This window comes from Zea mays, chromosome 5 (genome assembly GCF_902167145.1).
Source record: "Zea mays cultivar B73 chromosome 5, Zm-B73-REFERENCE-NAM-5.0, whole genome shotgun sequence".
Taxonomy (NCBI): domain Eukaryota; kingdom Viridiplantae; phylum Streptophyta; class Magnoliopsida; order Poales; family Poaceae; genus Zea; species Zea mays.
The window spans coordinates 28033481-28054060 of record NC_050100.1 but is presented as its reverse complement, the minus strand read 5'-3'; the positions used below and the strand labels follow the sequence as shown (position 1 = coordinate 28054060).

Sequence of the window (20580 nt, the reverse complement as noted above, 5' to 3'; positions counted from 1 at the left end):
AATAAGCAAGACCATATGTTTCTAAAAAAATATAGCCCCTATATTAATTCCTCATGCTCCAGCCCCAGCCGAAAATTTCTGAAATAGTTTCCATCCCTACTAGGCTTTGTTATTAATTCAAAAAAATCTGAAACCTAAATCCGGAAAATTTTTACTAATTTCAGTAACCAAAGAAAACAATCGATAAACGACACACCGGTTTTAATGCAAAATTTAGATAACCGATTCCGTTTCCGAAAATTACCATTACCATGAATCCAATTGAAAAAATCGAAAACGGTTTTTGGAATTCCGGAAAATTCCAAAACCGTTTTCATCCATTATGTACATCCTCTCGATAGGTCTCTAGGGGTTAATTAAAAATTGTCTCTAGCTCTCCATACATATTGTCTATTAAGTATATTTATGATACAAAGACTTAGGATTATATCATGCACTCTTAAATGTCTCTTATACTTAAAAACCGATCCAGTATCTCTAGATTGTACCTAGGGGAACCGATCCAGTATCTCTAGATTGTACCCTGTGGCGGATACAAGCCATGGGCCACCCAATCTGTGCCCTAGGGCTTAATCTATGTCTCTATTTATATTTGTTATCTTTGAACCAAAATACATTAGAAGGATATATTAGATTCAATAAGCTGATCTGGAGTGGAGCATGGTCGAATCCCGGATCCGCTCCCGGTTGTATTTTACATGCCCTATAAATCACTCCATCCTAAGGACTTGTTCGGTTACACCAATACAGAAGGGGATTGGTGAGGTTTAATCACCAATCCCCTTTTAGATTGGTGTAACCGAACATGCCCTAAATGATAATTTTCCTGTACGCTTTAACAGTGTTTGTCAAGCACCCTTTAAATATAAAGAATATTTCTCTATCCTCTGTCTGGGAGCTGGAGGTCTGGAGCCGAAGTCGCCAGAATTCTAACGGTGAAACAGATCCTATAAATGGGCTTGAAGTTTGAAAGATGGAAGGCTGAGACCTGAGAGCATGGGAGACGCAACTTGGCACGGTACTGCAATGTCAGACTCATACTGCAAAAATATATCATCTGATCCAGAACGGGAAAAACATTTGCAAGGAAAACACCCTACAACACAGAAACTCTCAGTATCAAAAGTGGCAGTGAGCCAGTGACTATTCAAATGTTGCAGACGAGTGCGAGCAGACCCTTAACTATCAACAGTAAGAAATATAGGAGCAGCACCTAGGAAGTACAAGTGACTGTTACTACAAGCTACCTCCGCCTAGGTGGATCAGAGGACCTAGGTTGTTTCCCATCTGTATCCGATTTGTCCTTCTCCTTCGTGTCTGATTGTCTGAGTTTCCTCGTCAAGTCATCAGCATAGCGCCGCCAAATAGACTCTTTGTCTTTACTCGGTAGCTTATTGTACCTTAGATCAGATCTTAGATGACCTTTTGCCTCACTCCAGGAGTTGATTGCCGTCTTCCCCTCAGCTGTTGTCCGTGCTGCTACCTCTGGAGTGATAACCTCAGATAGAAGTGCCCGGAAATCACGTACACACCGCTGGAGGAAGTTAAAGCAAAACATTGGGGGTCAAAATGGTAAGCATATAGGAAGAATTGTGAAACGCATTACAATGAAGATCCTACAGCAGTTACTTAATGAGTTATTTATAAGTACAGGACTACTCAAACATGCAAGGCTACAATGTCAAACAAAAACATGCAGTGCAATTCATGCGTACTGCCTATTGATCCACTGTAAATTTGCTAATTTGCTGAATATTTGCCTTTTGCTGATTTATTGGCAAAAGTAGCAGCTTGTTTTTGCTGGTGTGTGGACACAGGTTGTGTGCCTATTGCCCAGGCAGTGACTGTGCCCACAAGACCACAATTGAGGGTTTTATAACCGCCATAGGTGCATAATAAAAAACAATTTAGTGCCTAAAGGAATTGGTTGGAACAGAACAAAAACCACAATGCAAAATCTCAGTGAAAAACCAGCCACAATAAGAGAGAAAATTCAAATTCTTAGTTAAATAGCCTACAGGATTTGTAACATTTGAGTTTACCTCATATAGGTCCTTGACATGGTCACGAAACAACTTTTCTGCATCACCTTGGCCTAAGTCAGGATTTCGAGCACGACCTTGTGGATCTTTTTCAAGTTTTGGTTTGGATTCAGTCCACGATGCCTACAGGAAAAAATGTAAATTCTTAAATTCTCCTTGTGGTTTCTGTTGGGTTTTAATTCTAGCCTCACCCAAATTGCTTAGGACTAAAAGGCTTTGTTGTTGTTGTTGTTAAATTGTACAATGCACAGCTATCAACTTGCCAATATGAAGTTAAATATAAACAGGTACAGCAAAACAATGTCATTTAAAAGCCAGAAAAAAATAATAAACTAAGTTCAAAAATTAATGCAAGCAAACAAGACAAGAGAAGTGACGACCCATTCTAGCTACAGCAGCACAGTAGATACTTCTCGCCAGTAACACGTCATACTTTTGGGAGAGATCAGCATTCAGATTTCTAAAAACAAACACAACACCAGAAACCAGCTAACATATGTTCATATTTTGGTTTCTTTCAAGCAGAACCATGGATTCATGTCTCAGGAAAAGGAACGGTTTTATGCAAATTTGCTTTCGATTGGACACGGCACTAGGCAAATATCTCCTATATTATGAAATGACATTCGTTCATCTAGTAGCAACTGGCCTACGAAGCCAGTTCGGATACCAAAGAAATATCACCAATGGAGTGCACTATAAATGGAATCACGATCTTTTGTCGAACAATGAAAGACAACCAATAAGTGTTTCATTAATAGGTACTGAGAATTTGAAGCATGCTCAGTCCAAGAATTTAACATGCAACTCAAATCACCTTGGGATCCTTAATCATTTCAACAAGTAAAGCTTGGTATGATGACACAGCCTCTTTTCTACGTATCTTCATTTTTACTCTTTCCATCTCCTGCTCCTCTCTTTCTTTCCTTTTACGTGTTTCACGTTCCCTCTCCTTTAACTTGGCCTGGATATATACCACAGTACATATAAATCTATATCTATACATAGTAAATAGAGGACCCAAGTTTATCAGTTAAGTTGACCTACTTGCTCATCCACTTTGGCCTTGGCAGCTTGCTCTGCTTCCTGTTCAGCAGATTTTAGTTCCACTATGTATTCATTAAATATAGTCTCCCTTTCTTCATGCTTCATGGCTTTGTACCTTGGATCACTACGGAAATTTTCTTTAACCTACATGATTTAGAGTATGGACATGAAAATTGATTCATGACAGAAAAACAGCTCAAAACTTACATCCAACAATATCAGTACATTATTATTACTGCTAGTGATTGCCTCCCCAAAGTGCTTCCCTTTAAAAAAAGGAATTTAACTCGATCTTGCAAATAACAATATAAGTTAAAGATTTATTTTATGACATGCTAAATGGGAGGGGCTGTTTTAGGGCCACGATTGATCCAGAACTGTAAACTTATTGATATAAAGTGGACAGTTCATCAACATTAGGATGACAAGATCAGAGCACACGTAACTCAGACAAAACTATCATACCAAAACAGGTGAATCATACTTTAGTGAAGTTATTCAGATGGTATACATTGGTAGCAAAACCTTTAGAACAGATACACTAACAGTCACCGGTAGATCAGTGTACATTAGTTACTAGACAGAACACCTCCCTACGTTAGAAGCAGTTATTGACTTGGTACGTGAGTCTAAAGGGGTGTTTGAATGTATTAGAACTAATAGTTAGTTGGCTAAAAATTGTTAGTGGAATTAGCTAGCTAACAAATAGCTACCTAACTATTAACTAATTTACTAAAAATAGCTAATAGCTGAACTATTAGCTAGGGTGTTTGGATGTCTCAACTAATTTTAGCCACTAACTATTAGCTCTAGTGCATTCAAACACCCCCTAAGAAGAATTCAATTAATCGTCAAGTTATGCACACAAATGTCAATGCTAAGTGCTAAGGACTTAACTTGGATCTCAAAAGATTGTGTCAATGCTAAGGACTTAACTTGGATCTCAAAAGACTGGACACAAATGTCAAGTTATGCACACAAATGTCAATGCTAAGGACTTAACTTGGATCTCAAAAGATTGTGTCAATGCTAAGTGCTAACATGAATAGAAGGTAACAGAACCGAAAGCTGGTATGTGCATCAATGGAATCACACAGCTATAAGATTATAATCTGCTAGTGTCGATATGTGATGGGTCAGAGATTGGTCGTTGCATTGAAATTACATGAATCAAAATTTAGGATGCAATCCTGAGAGCAAGGGCCAAGGAGTGGAATGTATATAAAGAATTACCTTTGGAGTTTGGATAGTAGTATGTATGTCAAAATTAACAATCCACAATTCCACATGCCAGAACCATCCACTAGACTCCGATTTATTTATTTCTATATTATCAATAAATAGTATCAAATTACTGTGAAGTCTGTGATTAATTTAATACTACAGTTATTTTGTAACATGGCTCTTGTTGAGTTCCATCTCTAGGCTCTAACCCAACCCCAACTTCCTTGGTACTAAAGGCTTTGTTATTGCAGTAGACCAGTAGTTATGACTGTTATGTTCAGCGAAATGAGAAAAAAAATACTCCCTCCAACCCAAAATAAAAATCGCTTAGGCCTTTTAGTGGATTCATACAATACATGGTGTATGTGTTATATATATGTCTACATTCATCATTATCCAGTTGAATATAGACATAAAAATCAAGAGCTAAAAAGAATACTATTTTGGGACGGAGGGAGTACTTACTTTTGCCCATCGGCTAGTTGAAGTTATATCTTTACTTTCTCGAAGCATTGATTTGAAATTAGCTATGACAGCTTTGCGCATTGATTGGACTTTTTCTTGAACAGCCTTGACTCTGCTCAAGAGTTAACAGCGCTTTATGTTTACACATGGTTCATCAATTTGACTTCAAAAAAGAAATTTAAAATCATTTGTTCAAGAAAATGGTTGGTCATACTTCTCACTAAAAAGAATCTCCCTTTCCTTTCGATCCAAGGCTTCAAACCTTGTATCAGCACCCCATTTTCTTTTGAATTCTTGGTAGTCTGTTTTCTGGTTGATGTCCTGCAATATAAATTAAGATGGTATGACACATGAATCCAATAATTTGATTGCATTTATAGGCAAGCCATTCGACCATCGTTACATGGTCAATTAAATTTACATGGGGAAAAAAAGCAAAGTATCAATAACAGACCTCGGATGCTTCTTCAAGTAATTCTTTATACGCCTCTACTGCAGCCTTCAGGGCAGCTCTTTTCTCTTTCCGCTCCTCTTCAGCACGTGTGCGAACATAGTGGTCAAATATAGCCCGCCTTGTTGAGTGACTAGGAATAGCCTATAATAAGGAAAGAAAATATCTTTTGGACTTAATCAGTAGTCACATTTGTTTCTTGTAGAGAAAATTACTGCTTTGTAAGAATGAAATCATACTATGCTTTGAATGAACAAAAGGATACTTAAAATCACTAGTTCTTCACTATAGTTTATTTATTAATTGCTCAATTATTCTTGTTATATGCCTTATGTACTGAAGTTGAGCCTCAGTTTATCACAAAAAGAAGACAATTTGGAGAAGTTCTAACCTCAATGAAAAGAAGGTCAACGCATAGGAGCAAACTTGTGCTTTCCAAAAGAAGCATTCAGTTATGCAGAATTCATTACAATGTTGAAAGTTTTAACCAAAGAACTACATATTGCTACAACAACGACAAAGTCTTTTAGTCCCAAGCAAGTTGCGGTAGACTATAGTTGAAACTCGACAAAAACCAAAAACCAATGTTCAGCCACATGGAAAGCTGTTTTCGATGCACTCATATTTAAGGCTAAACCTTTGAGTATATGTATATCCATCCTTTCAAGCCCCCTTTTACTGTCTCTTCCAGTGTCAATTTCAGCCTTCCCATGCCTCTCTTCTCATTAGTCATTACTACCGCACCCATTGCTGTTGCACTTTAGGATCCCCCTACGCACTGGTGCCTCTGGTCTCCGTTGAACATGTTAAACCATCTCAACTGGTGTTAGACAAGCTTTTATTCAATTGGTGCTACCCCTAGCTATCACGTATATCATCGTTCTGGACTTGATCCCTTCGTGCGTGGCCACAAATCCAACACAACATGTGTATTTCCACAACACTTATATGTTGAACATGTCGTCTTTTTTAGGCCAACTTTCTGCACCATACACAACATAGACGGTCTAATCACCATCCTACAAAACTTGTCCTTTAACTTTTGTGGTACCCTCTTGTCACATAGAACGCCTGACGCTTGACGCCACTTCATCCATCCTATTTGATTATATGGCTAACATCTTCATCAACACCCCCATCTCTCAGTACCATTGATCCTAAATATTGAAAGGTATCTTTCCTAGGCACTACATGACCCTCCAAACTAACATCTCCTTATGTAGTAGTGCCAAAGTTACATAATAGAGATGGCAATGGGTACCCTTGACCCGATACCCGATGGGTATTTACTCTATTAGGGTATGTATATGGGCTAAATGTACTACCCATGGGTCTCTTATTAGGCAAAAACCTTCACCCAATGGGTAAACGGGTAATAGAACGTTCCGCCTTCACCCATACCCGTTAACCCGTGGGTATAAAATACCTGGTATAAACTTAGTTCAAAAGCATGAACTTAGGCTTCAGTCATCCATCTCTTTTTTACTATTTAACAACCTTTTGGGCGATAATGTCATAGAAGGCCTAACAACTATTTTATGACCATGTAATGGAACATGTAATGTGTTATGTGGTACTATCCTAGTGTTGCTACTTTATCCAATTATCTATGGTGTTCTTGAATAGATCATTGAATGATGCTAGAAATTTTGTAATGGTATTTAGATGGATATACTAGACATTTGTATAATGTAGATGTTTAATATTTGTGGGTACGAGTGACACGACAAGTGACCCATACCCACATGGGTATGTATGGGGGTAAATCCATATCTACCAGTGGATATGGGTGACTCGATGGGGGCTATTTTTTCGTTGTGGGTATGGGTATGGGATAGTAATACCCTGTGGGTATTTACCCAATTGCAATCTCTTACATCTCATATATTCGATTTTAGTTCTATTGAGTCTAGAACCTTTAGACTCTAGAGTCTCTAGCCACAACTCTAATAGTTTTCATCAATTAGCACTACACTCTGTGCAAGAAACATATGCCAAGGGATATCCCCTTGTATGTCCCTTGTGACCTCATCCATCACCAAGGCAAAAAGGTAAGGGTTCAAAGCTAACCCTTAATATAATATAATCGAAAAGTCATCCATGGCTTCATCACTTGTTTGAACATTTTTTTTCTCGAAAGCGCAAGAGACTTGTTTGAACACTAGTCACAACATTGTTGTAAATGTCCTTAATGAGTTCAACATACTTAGTTGAAAAATTATGTTTGTCCAAAGCCCACCACATAATATTCCTTGGTATTTTATCATAAGCCTTCTCCAAGTCAATGAAAACCACATGTAGGTCCTTCTGCTCCCTATACTGCTCCATCACTTGTCTTATTAAGAAAATGGCTTCCATGGTTGACCTTCTGGGCATGAAACCAAATTGGTTCATAGAGATCCTCATTATTCCTCTCAGGTGGTGTTCAATAATCTCTTGCATAGCTTTATAGTATAGCTCATCAACTTATTTTACATGTAATTAGTACAAGTTTGGATCTCATTTATTCTTGTAGATCGGTACCGATATATTTCTCCACTCATCAGACATCTTGTTTGACTAGAAGATATGGTTGAACAACTTGGTTAACCATACTATAGCTATGTCCTCGAGGCATCACCATGCCTCAATTGGGGTACCATCAGAACCATCAACACATCAAAAGTTACGGCAAAATCCAATACTTTCTCTCCCTCCTGGTTCCTACTACCATACCCAAAACCTCCCTGAATCGTCTCGAAACATGCACTTGTACCTACATGCCCATTGAGATTTCCTATGAAAAGATTCTAACTAACATGTATAGCTCATTAGCTCTAACCATGCCATCTAAGTCTTCCCAAAAGTCTCTTAGCACTCTCATCATGGACTACTTAGGGGGGGCATATGCGCTAATTATGTTCAGGAACAAATCACTCATGAGAAGTTCTAACAAAAATAATCATATCTCCTACTCCATTTGTATTTGCAATTCTCCCTGTGTACCAAAGCTTGAAGTTGGTATTGTCCTTCTGACTCTTCCATTTAGTATTTTGGACGTGTAAGATATTTACAAGCCTCCTAATCATTGTCTCATCTAACTCTCTTAAACTTAGATGTAAGTGACCCTGCATTCCAACTATCTAAACGGATCCTGTAAAGAATTACATATTGCTTTTGTGAACAATTTCAACACTACTTCAAAAGGAGTTGAATTCCATAAACTAATAAGGAATTTGGTGTTTCTGCCCCTATTCTAGATTGCAATGGTTATTTTGTCCCTATTTTTAAACTTCGTGATTTTGCCCTCGTGATTTTGAAATGAAACATTCATTTACCCCTGTTTTCTGACACCATTAAATCTAGGTTGATTAAATGGCCAAAAAATAGAAAAACAAAAAGATACCCACGTGAAAATACAAGATTGCCCTCACATTATCCTTTCTTTGAGACTTCCTCACTCGTTCTCTTCTGAAACACCTAAAGGGCTAGGATTAGGACTTAGCATCGACGAGCAACTAGCATCACACGAGGAGGCAGCAGTGAACATCTCCGCGCGGGGGACCCTGAGCAGGCTTGCGGCAACGCGCATCAACCCTCGGGAGGGCACACGCGGGGCAGCCCTCGGGTCCCCTGGAGGGCTCGCTGCAACACATGGTGGCCCCCGTGCGGACACACAGTGGCACACGGGAGGCCCCAGCGCCGAATGCAGTGCGGCGTGGTCAGGTCCCTGGTGCTCCGCTCGGTAGAATTATTCCATGCACTATGCTCCACGCTTTGTCCCATTTTGGTTTGATTCTATTGGATTTGATTTGTGTGTGCGTGCTGCAAGATGATACAATTGAGCGTGCCTGAGAAAAGTTGTGCCTTGCCAACTGGGAACACAGTGTTCCTGCTGCTAATGGAGGCAATGGAAGTGGAATATTAATGGATCTCAATTTTGTAATTTTGTTTGTTTCAGTTTGTAATGTTCATATGTACATGTGCAGCTGAATGTATTGTTGCAACCCTATTCGTGTGGTTTCTAGATGAGCTATCAATTTTTTTCTAAAATTTGACTGATTTTTTCCTAATTGAATTGTCTACTCCATATTAAAATTGACAAATTGTTGATATGATAACAGGGGTACAAACACAAGAGCAAAATAAAACAGGGGCAAAATCACATGGGCAAACTTGTCCTTGCGTTCAAAACTTAACATTGTTAAGAGGATTTCATAGCATAGGGGTAAATTCTCCACATTTCAAAAATGCAAGGGTAAAATCACAAAGTTAAAAAATTGAGTAAAATCACCATTTCACTACAAAACAGGAGCATAAACACTTAAGCCCCAAACTAACACTTCAACAGTCAATTAGCCGAACCAAAGTTTTCATTATGTAAAAAACTACACCACTCAAGTTTCTTCATAGGGGAAGATGCATCTAACTTAAGCGCTAATCAAATCAGATGACACCAGAAGATCCACAGGCAAGATTAAATGCAAACTTTAGCAAACCTTAAAGCGTGGGTCAAAAACTATTTTTGGAAGTTCCTTCTCCCACTTCGAAAATGGTGCAACTCCTCGTTCCTTTAGCATCACCTGTGAAATTTAACACATGCATGTCATACTAATATTCATAGAATATTTATCTACTATGATAAAAAGAAGTAACTTTACAGTTTTCGAAAGCTATTTCAATTCTCCAGCTAGAAATACACAAACCCAACACTATCTCAGAAAAGAAACAATATTCTATGGTACAGACCCAACAAAATGAAAAATCATCTGATCGGCTCGCTAAGAGGGGTCTTCCCCATCCTAGTTCTTGCCCCTTATGTGACCAGAAAGGAGATTCTATTCATCACTTGCTTGTTTCCTGTGTCCTCGCGAGGCAATTTTGGTATCTTCTTCTCTGACGTGTCGGCCTGTCCGCCCTTTCCCCGGGATGGAAGATATCAATTTTGAAGCTTGGTGGAGTAGATCGGCTGAGGTTATTCCTAAGGACCTCAGAGATGGCTTTAACTCCTTGGTAATCCTGGGGGCTTGGACTATCTGGAGACACCACAATGATTGTGTTTTCAATGGTGTTCAGCCTTCTATAGCTGGATTGCTTACCTCAGCCAGTGATGAGTTTAATATGTGGTGTTTTGCAGGGGCCAAAGGCTTGACCCGTCTTTCGGCCCTAGCTTTTGTGTTCAACCCCGGCTAGGAGGCGGTTTTACCTCTTATTGTTTGTGTGTGTGTGTGGTGTGTTAGGTCATTGTAAATACGCAGCTCTCCTGCGTGTTCGAGAAAAAAAAACTATGTTGAATCATTGAATGATCCTCTATTCTAGAAAAGCAAAAAAAAAACAGAAGGTATGTGGTAGCATAGCAAAAGAACCCATTGATAAGAAATGAACCCATCAAGTATCTACGCTAAAATCCGGAGAAATGTCACAAAACCCACCTTAAACTGACGAATGCAGTCCTCTTTACTTGGTCCATGTTCCTCATCATCTGAATCTGAAGAAGAATCTGAGATATTCACATCACCATTGTTATCTTTTAATTTCTCACCATTATTCGCCACTAGTTGCCCCTTAAGTGCAGCATCAGCTGGTTTGGATCCATTCAATTCAGAGGTAGCAGATGAAGTAGCCAGAGCTGAAGGCGCACTGGAAGCACCAGCATCCTGCAATTTCTTCTTTATTAAATCCAATGGAGATGGCGATGCAGGGGCAACTGTTTGCCGAAGTGGCAACGAATCACGGCCACCTGTCTGTATGGCAGGAGTACTTGCATCAATGCTTATTACTCCCTTATTCTCTATAGTTGCAGCATCCTGCAGTGAAGTTGAACCTTCTTTTAAGGAACCAGATTCCGCATTCTTGAGGATCTCACACACCTCTGGCGGAAGTTGCCAGCTGCTAACCTGTAAGCAACTCAGCGAGCAATAAGACATACATAAACTCATGAGATACCAAAATACCAATGCAACCCCATTAGTGTATATGTTGGATGTTGCTAAGCTATTAAGCCATGGTCTAGACCTTACCTTTTGTTTGTTATCATAATAATATTTCTTTCCATCACTTGTAGTTACTATGCTCCAGTTAGTACCAGCCAATTTATCCCTAGAAGAGATTCAGATTCCATGTCGCATTAAATTTGTGAACATGAACAAATATAGAAGACAAGCTAGGATGCATTCATCAGATAAAAAGAACAATTAAAAGGGGATACTGAATCTAGTGGCTAGTGCATACTTTAGCTAGTAATTTTGCAATCAAATTGTTATACGCTCTATCATACAATAGCATTTAATATCTTCATTATGATTTGATAAGCAAATTGGATCTTTCTGTGTCAAGAGTTTTCATTATGTCTAACTAAACAGAATAAATTGAACATGCAATGCAGTGGAATATACAATACTAAATGTTAGCAGCATGCTCAGATTAAAAAATACCAGGGATTCATGTAACTCAGCAAAAGTCAGGTCTTCATCACACCATTTTAAAGCACAACAAAAATAATGTGGCTAAGCAGAATGGCAGGGCAGCATAACTAAAGCTATTTCTTGTGTAGGTGCATAAGAATTCAGAGACTCCGACAGCCCTCGCTTTGATTAGTGATCAGGTTCCTATCATAATTCATAGCTGGCGAACTGCTATCTAAAATGAATCCTTGTTTTAGAGACTTCCAGTTCGTGTAACCAAATGTCTTCATAACTTTCTAAGGCAATAAGAATTCAGAAATCATGGTATCATTCACAATAAATTGGTTGCGCCTTCGAGAACTCCAAAGAGAATAAAGTGGGACAAATTAACTTCAACAAAATACTTGCAAATTTAGACAAACATAGTTCAGTATAAACATGAGACCAGACATACCAAGAAACTGGAACTGGTTCTGTTGCAACCTTCTCAAGCTGCAGAAAAAGCATTAAAAAAAGATTTGTTCAATCGTGATAGTAAATTGCCATGTCTACAAACTAGAATGAAGTCATATTACTTGATAAAGTTATTCCTCTGTGCAAATACCTCCCCCTTATAACCGGTTGGTTTCTGGTAAGTCGACTCTCCTGTCAAAGCATTGTAATAATATACAACACCAGTTTCAGTTTTGTGAGCAGACCATGCATCTGAATCCTGAACTCCAGTATTTCTATTGTCCTCCAGCTGCTCAGTGACTTGACCTCCATGTCCTGCAGCATTAAACATTATCAATAGAATAGTTAAGAGGAAAAACAAGACCAAATATCAAATCAAGTAAAAATGTTGCCTGTAGAATCTGGCTCAGCTGCAGCATGAGTGGACTGTTCAGATCCTGCATTTGTTGATGCTTGTACTTTCCTATCCCCACCAGTTGACACGCCAGGTGGTTGCACATTGGCAAAGGCCATAGTTGCAGCAGAAGCCCCAGTTATTGGCCTGCCAAGAGAGCCTACAGGACCAGCTGGATAGTACTGGAAGGGAGGCTGCTGAAATCCAGTAGGTTGTGGAGGATGAGGGTGTGGCCATAAAGGTTGAGGTGGGACAATACCAGGTCCTGAAGGATAGGACGGGTAAAACGGTCGTTGAGAATTCTGTGGTGTGCCACCTTGGGTTGCAATTGGTGGTGGTGTTTGGGGCAAAGGAGCAGCAGGTGGAACTATAGGCCTCCCAAGGAAACCTGTTGGATTAGAGACAGTTGCAGAAGGTTGTGCAGGTACAGATGGTCTAGTGGCTCCAAATACCTCAGGGCGAGGTGGCACCGATGAATTTGTTAGTGTCTGGATGGGGATTGAAGGACTTCCAGAAGCACTTGCGATTGTTGAAGGAGATTTTGATGGCATGCCAGTAGATAACTGCATGGCTTGGGGTGTAACCTCTGGTGCCCTTGGGGAGTCCGATTTCAAATTATTAATGTCTGAGCTGCCCTGTAATAAAAATCATTAAGTTAGCAACACTTTAATCCAAAGATTCAAACATACAAAGAAAAAAGAACATGCATAGTGCTTGATGGAAATTGGGAGGATTGCAACTACACCTGTTGTGCAATAGCACCAAAAGGAATATTGGATGGTCTTGGCACTGAAAACGGCAACTGAATAGATCCAGGAGGATTTGGTGCCATAGATCCTGGGAACGCTGTACTAGGGCGAGTTATGTGCCCAGGGGTGGGAGGCTGCAAGGAACCTGGTGGAACAAATCTAGAAATTGGACCAGCAAGATTTGCTCCCTGTTAAGCAAAAATAGGATTAAGTGTTAGTGCATCAGATGATAGGATCAGGTCACAGGCTTAGGTTAGAAAACTAGTATATAGAACAATGGTAATGATAATAAAGCCATGAGAAATTACAGTGACCGGTTGAAACTGCTGACCAGTAGGCAATCTAGCATTAGCATGCGAAACTACGTTATATGAGAAAGAAGGTCTGTTCCCAAAATATTGCCCTGGGGCTGGTGGCTGAAGAGCTGACGCGGGTATAGGAGCAACCATAAGAGCCTGGAAAGGGAGAAAACTCATGAGACATACATAAGTGGTAATGCCAACATTAAGTAAATAATTCAAATTGAGCAATGTGGACTATATTGACTTGTTTGTAATTCCCATCTCCATCCTATTTTACCATAAATATTATGCGTCCACACAGAATAGTATATGAAGAGGGTACACCTCGTTTGAATAATACTCACTCCATTGAGTCCATTCTTTTTTATTTGTCGCGTTTTAGTTCAAAAATGAACTAACAGGTGACAAATATTCGAGAATGGAGGTAATACTTCCTAACATAGTACATGACCCCAAGCAATCAAGGTTGATGACTGGGGGACAAAGAGCTATACCGATCTATGTTCATATGTAACCAGACCAACAGGTAAATCAATCGCATGTTTAGAAAGGAAAAAAGAAAGAAAAAAAGGAAAAGATTAGCTAGACAGCCATACATTGGCCCACCAGCACAACACTAGTTTCCCTAACCATATACAGGGCATGCATAACACACGGAGGCAAGGCAAAATTATTGTTATCTGTTCTTGGGTCCTTCGACAATCGCACTCCCTTTCCGTCACCCCTAAAACCACTGCTGCACAATCCACATTCAACCTTGACTGCAGCATCCCTTCTTGCGTCTCCTCCCTCACTAGAGAACATCAAACTTGATCTGAAGATCATTCAATCTCGTCAAAGATTGAAATTTGAAAAAGCTCTCAGTCTGTGTAAGCTTATCCGTCTGCTTTGTAAGAAAAGCATATCCGTATTGCTCTAGTTCTGTGTGACGACCATGCAGCAACAATGTGGTGACCCTATGACTACGTGAATCCAGACGTCGACCATCATCAGCCCCACTGTGTGCAACAGGGTCTCGACCCCATTTACAGATTTACTACGACTTACAAGGACCTTCAGATATACAATTGTGCATACTATGCTAAAATGTTAAATTGGCTGCGAGATGTGGAAGGTCAGTTGCGTTATCATCTTTCAGATAATCAATTTTGATTATGGAACATTTATAGATGTGACATAATGCAAAGCTATCACTGCTGGGTAGGTTTCTACTTTCTAGGCATTTGACAAATTCACAAAATTCTTCATGCACAGAATACACAAGCTAATCACATACAATGGAAATAACAAACGAATCTTGCTATCTATCGACCATAATATTCGATCAAAATAAAATAATTAAGCATGACAAAAAATCACAACGCTGTAGTAATAGCATGAGCTATGCAACATATAGTTAAATAGGCAATACCATGACCAAAATCATGGGTTAGCGTTAGCCATCTTTCATTTTCAAGTTAAACAGGCATTGGCAATAGTCTATCAACATGTCATCAACTCCATGTAGAAACTGAAATACTGTGTTATGTACAGCTAGCAAATTCACTAATGAATTTACGAGCATGGAGTTCCCATTATTACAAAAAGGTTTCTATAGAACACACCAAAGAGATTTATGACTATACACAGTTTGCATACAAAAGTCATTGACCATTGTACTGGTCCAAATGTCACTGCTCATCCTAAAAGCTAATCAGTAGAGTTCAGTCGCAATAGCTAACATTATCTCATTCTAGATGAAATTACAACCCTAGACATGTGGTCATACACAGAAACGCATCAGTGAAAAAGAAAACCATAAACGTAAGCATAAACAGTCAGCAACACAAGGCAGATAAGCTGCAGCAGCGAATATGTCAAAATGCCTACCGGAGAAGAGCATGGCTGTAGTGAAGCTGCAGCGCCGCCAACTTGGGGCGCTGGTGGCGCTCTCGGCAGTACGTTATAAGAAAAAGCTGCCGACGGAGACGGTGTCCCTGGCGCTATGTAGGATAGGGAGCCTGCAAATTGCGACCGCGGCGGCCCTGGCTCTGCGGGCGGGGCAGGAGAAACTAGCGGGGCGGGAGAAACGGGAGGAGGCGCTGCGGACGTGGCAGGTGAAGCGGGAGGAGTGGTGGCAAGCGCGGGACCGGAAGAGGCATCTCCAGCGTCTGCGGCCGCGACGGGAGATGGAATGGATGCCCCTGCCAATTCCGCCGCGGCGGCCGCTGGTTCCTCCACGGCGGCCGCTGGTTCCTTCGGGTCAGCTGCCTTTGCTGGAGAGGGTTCTTCGACGCCCACGTCGGAGACGGCCGACGCCAGCGTCGCCATGTTAGGGAGGTGGTTGGGGCCTAGGGTTTTGTGAAATCGAAGTGTCGTGTATTTCGCCCTCGCGGGAGAGAAGGCAGCGTAGTCCGGGGTGGAAGTGGAACCGTGGAAGAGAGAAGGATACGAGTTGGATTTCTCAAGTTGCCCCGTGGGCCGTAGGGCAGCTTTTTTCGAAGAAGCTTTTCGAGCTGGCATAAGGAGAAGCTAGTTGCGGAGAGAAGCCCTGCTGCTGCTTGTTGAAAAAGCAGCTTATCTGATAAGCTGGTGAAAAACAGCTTCTGCTTGTTGGCTGCTTTTAGGCCCTGTTTGTTTGGGCTTCTGGCAGTTTCTGGTCACCAAAAGCTGCTGCGGACTGCCAAACTCTCAGCTTTTCAGCCAGCTTCTATAAAATTCGTTGGGACAAAAATCATCCAAAATCAACATAAACACGTAATCGGTTGAGTCATTGTAATAGTAGGAATCCGTCACTTTTTAGATCATGAGCCCTATGAACAACTTTATCTTCCTTCACACGTAATCGTAATGATACTCAGATTCTCCACACAGCCAGATTCTTCACACAGCCAGATTTTCAGAAAAGCTGGTCAGAAAAAAGCTGAACCAAACAGGGCCTAATAGTGTATTCTGAAAAGCAGCTGAACTGATAAGCTGCTGCAGAAGTTAGCTGTTTGGCAGAACTTCTGCTTAAATTTGTGAAGAAGCTGAAAATAAGTTGTGCCAAACAGGACCAGAAACTAACTAATAAGGATCTAGGTATTTGACAACAAAATGCTTTATCATCTTACGAATACAAAAATTTTATAAATTAATTTAAACTGACAATACATAAGTTTTATAAGTAAACGGACCGTCGCTCACTCAGATTCTCACGGACGCGGCCTTCAGATGGCTTCGGACTTGACATGCTACTATTGCGGTCGTAGGAAGCGCTTCCCTGAGAAGCTAGGCCAGAATCCGGTCTTTTGGCAACCACCATGGGCTTTCGCCGGCCAGAAGCGGCTCGAAAGCTGAACCAAACACAACACGGGCGTAGTATGACCGCTACTGCGTTTAGGTTCTCGAAGCACTAGTGGCTCGATTGGATGGAAGCCTCGCAGGCACTGTCTGGCATTGGGAATTCAACTCCTGGCGTTGATGCTTGGGCCAAGCAAACTCTCGCCACCATCGTCCATCTTATAAACTCTTTCATATAAGCTAACTAGTCGATTGCTCGTGCATTGCAACGGCTCACAACAATATCCATGTAAACTATTTATTAGAAAAGATCTCAAGATTTTTTATTGATTGTCTCTGCTCTCCGCATAATATTTTTATTTGGCTAACTGGTTTTGTTGTTTACTCCATCCAATATGTCTTGGTACAACACGGTCAATGAAGTTGTTGGGGTCTTCTTCTCCGCCGAAGGTCCTCAAGACGAACATATTATCTAAGGGTTTTAACGGCGAATGTCGAAGCTACGACCGAAGGACGACAGCTTTGGCTTAAGGTGGCGACGAATGTCAAGCATGATGACGAGTTGTCATACCCGGATTTAAGGGATAAATCCGGTGTGTCTCATATGTGGGCCAAAGAAGAACAACACATATAATAACAAAGTGTATAGATAAATGTCACAAATATCATAAATGTCATTATTACATAGCGAAGTCTTACAAAAATAAATAATAAATATAAAGCGAACTAAATGTCCATCTATGACACCATAAAGCTAACTGGGAGACGCCACCTAGATCAACTCGTACTCCTCATTGTATGACTCCTCCTGGACCACCTATGTGGGGGACAGATATTCCTCGGGTCCACTAGAAGGCGAAAGGTCTTCGCGCGGGGTCTCAGACCAGTTACCCCGCAAGGCCATCCCTTCGTTGGCCGGGCAAAAGCTACTGGCAGAATGGGCCGATCTGAGAAGGCGACAGACTCGAGCCCAGGCAGTCCGTCAAATCGTGCGCTATCCAAAGAAATCGTCTGACTTTCCCGCGCATGGCACCCTCAAATGTCGGGGCGGATTATGGACACTACAGGAAACGCATAAATTTTCGTGGGCCTAGCTATTTTCGTCGGTCGGCCCACGAAATTACATAGTTATTTTCGTCGGCCCTCGAGACCGACGAAAATTTGGCTTATTTTCGTGGGCCAGTACATATTTTCGTCGGCCGACCCACGAAAATAGGAAATATATTTTCGTGGGCCCCGGGGCCGACGAAAATAAGTCAATTATTTTCGTCGGCCTTCTCCCGGCCGACGAAAATAAGGCATTAACTGACCACTATTTTCGTCGGCCTCAGTGAGGCCGACGAAAATAGTGGTCCGTTAATCGGCCTCAGCCCACTTTCTCTCTCTCGCTCGTCTCGCACTTCTTCTTTGCGCCGCCGCCCGCCCGCTCTCCGTCTCCGCGCCGCCGTCGGGTCCTCCCTCGCCGCTGCAACGCCGCCCGCCCGCCCGTCCTCCCTCGCCGCTGCAGCGTCGCGCGCCCGCGCCTGCCGCGCCGCCGCTGCGCGCCCGCCTCTGCCCCATCGCGCCCGCTGCGCGCCCGCCGCGCGCCCGCCGCGCGCCCGCCGCGCGCCCGCCTCGCCCGTGCAGCTCCGGCGACACGCGCCCCCACTGCTCGGCAGCCTCGCCCCCACCACCGCCCTCGGCCCGAGAGCCTCGGGCACCGGCTCTCTCCACCGCCGTCCCCCGCCGCAGCCGCACCGATATTTCAAACGCCTTATGGGAGCCATATTTCATCAATATGGGAGCTTCCGTATGCAAAAGCCTTGATCATGCCACACAACATAGACTTGATGCACCAAGAGCGTAACGTTGCTGAAAGCATCATAAGCACATGTTTCGATGTGACTGATAAAACGAAAGATAATATGAAGGCAAGAAAAGACATGGCTGAAATTTGTAAGAGGCCGATGCTCGAGTTGAAAGTAAGCGATAAAGGGCATGAAAGTAGGCCGCGAGCTGATTACTGCCTCAAGCCGGATAAAAGGAAAGAAATATTTAAGTGGTTGAAGAATCTGAAATTTCCAGATCGGTATGCGGCAAATCTGAAACGGGCAGTCAATCTGAAGACCGGTAAATTGATCGGTTTGAAAAGCCATGACTACCATATTATTATGGAGAGGCTGATGCCCGTGATGTTTCGAGGCTATTTCAAGGATGAGCTTTGGAGCATATTTGCAGAGCTGAGTTACTTCTATAGGGAAGTATGCGCAAAGACGGTATCGAAGAGGTTGATGCAGAAATTTGAGAAAGAAATTCCAATTCTTATTTGTAAATTTGAAAAGGTTTTCCCGCCAGGATTCTTCAATGTGATGCAACATCTAATTGTGCATTTGCCTTGGGAAGCTTTGGTAGGCGGACCAGTGCAATTCAGGTGGATGTATCCTATAGAAAGGGCGTTGAAAAAGCTCAGGGCGTCTGTTCGGAACAAGGCTAGAGTCGAAGGGTGTATTGCAGAGGCTTTTGCCCTTAAGGAGATATCTCAATTCTCAACCAGGTATTTCGCTCGAGCCAACAATGTGTTTGCTCCTTCAGTGCGACTTCATGTCGAAAATGAATCGCCCCAAAGCACCCTTCAAATTTTTGCGAATCCGGGTAAAGCAGTTGGAAAAGGGAGTGTACGTCACATTGAAGGATCAGATTTGAACACGCTAATGCTATATATGTATAGCAATATTGACAGCACACAGGAGGCGTTCGAGTAAGTTTTCCTCATAGTTACTTCCTTTTCTCATCTCATAATTTCTATAGTGTGTAATCTCCATGTTTCCAATATGTCCAGCATGTTTGATGAAGAATGTTGGAAATCTACTAGTAAACCTACGGCCATCCAATTAGAAAATCTTCGACGTGATGGGTTGAAAGGTGGACCAAACTTCGTGCAGTGGTTTCGTAATTATGTTAGTAATTGTCGTTCTCTCATTGTCCATACTTAATCTTTGAATTTTGGACTTGGAAGATATAATGCATATACTAATTCCTTGTATAGGTTTCCAAAAACTCTGTGCACCCGGACTTGCAGCAAATGGCACATACCTCTGTGTCTGTCCGAAACTATACTCGCTATGATGTAAATGGATATCGCTTCCGAACCGCGAAATTGGAGAAGAGTCGACCATTGGTAGCCACCACCAATAGTGGTGTGTTGGCAAGTTCATATGTTGACGATGACAAAGTAGTGGACTATTACGGTGTTCTTCAAAACATTGTAGAGTTGATTTTCGATGGCCCCAAAGAACTTAAAGTCGTGTTTTTCGAGTGCAACTGGTTTGATGCTCATAGTGGGACTCGTGTCGACAAGTATGGTAATGTCGAGGTGAAGCATAGCTCTAGGATTCCGAGCAGTATGAGCGATGTTGTCCTTGCAAATTAGGCAAAACAGGTGTACTACCTGCCATATCCTCACCCAAGCCTTAGGGCTTGGTGGGTTGCAATCAAAGTCAACCCACAAGTCGTCGCTCCAGAGAGTGCTGACTACGTGAATACGAGCAAGGACAACGATGACGCTGTTTTTCAACCAGAAGCGGCGTCGAATCAAGACATAGCTCACCGATTCCATGTGACCAATGGAGAAGGCCTTGAAAATCTCTGTTGCAATTCAAGCGACTTAATTGAAGAACCTAGGTCAAAGCGCAAACGACCTGTCGTCGTTAGAAGATCAGTAAGGATCCAACGAAATCAAGAGCGTATGAATAAACAACGAGCCGAAGAAGCATCATCGGATGCGGATGACTTTTGATTAGTATGTTTCTTTTAGTTAATCAATTAAGCTA

The 20580-nt window shown here is 41.7% G+C and overlaps 1 protein-coding gene across 3 annotated transcripts; it reads right to left on the bottom strand.

The window, feature by feature from the left end:
• Positions 1-1010: 1010 nt before the first annotated feature.
• On the bottom strand, positions 1011-16006 carry LOC100304231 (Pre-mRNA-processing protein 40C). Of its 3 annotated transcripts, none has more exons than XM_008645672.4 (16): positions 15380-15950; positions 13540-13663; positions 13205-13396; positions 12458-13094; positions 12217-12380; positions 12067-12104; positions 11229-11307; positions 10641-11105; positions 9708-9791; positions 5233-5373; positions 4993-5099; positions 4779-4890; positions 3090-3233; positions 2860-3006; positions 2043-2165; positions 1011-1534 (listed from the first exon to the last, which is right to left on the bottom strand). In XM_008645672.4, exons 2-16 carry the CDS (start codon positions 13561-13563, stop codon positions 1244-1246), a joined length of 2748 nt encoding a protein of 915 aa, XP_008643894.1. In that variant the 5' UTR covers positions 13564-13663; positions 15380-15950; the 3' UTR covers positions 1011-1243. The 3 variants fall into 3 exon arrangements, with proteins under 3 accessions (XP_008643894.1, XP_023155793.1, NP_001334055.1); NM_001347126.1 differs by having other exon boundaries at positions 1060-1534; positions 13517-13663; positions 15380-15886; XM_023300025.2 differs by lacking the exons at positions 2860-3006; positions 3090-3233 and having other exon boundaries at positions 13517-13663; positions 15380-16006.
• Positions 16007-20580: the final 4574 nt, after the last annotated feature.

What these genes read in the sequence shown, in the direction of transcription:
- LOC100304231 (NM_001347126.1), bottom strand. Translation starts at nt 15,820, where the DNA reads ATGGCGACGCTGGCGTCGGCCGTCTCCGACGTGGGCGTCGAAGAACCC. An exon ending in TTTTTGACCCACGCTTTAAG is followed by an intron (nt 5,374 to 9,707) that starts GTTTGCTAAAGT and finishes TCCTTATTATAG; the next exon opens with GCTATTCCTAGTCACTCAAC. An exon ending in AGGCCAAAGTGGATGAGCAA is followed by an intron (nt 3,007 to 3,089) that starts GTAGGTCAACTT and finishes GTATATATCCAG; the next exon opens with GCCAAGTTAAAGGAGAGGGA.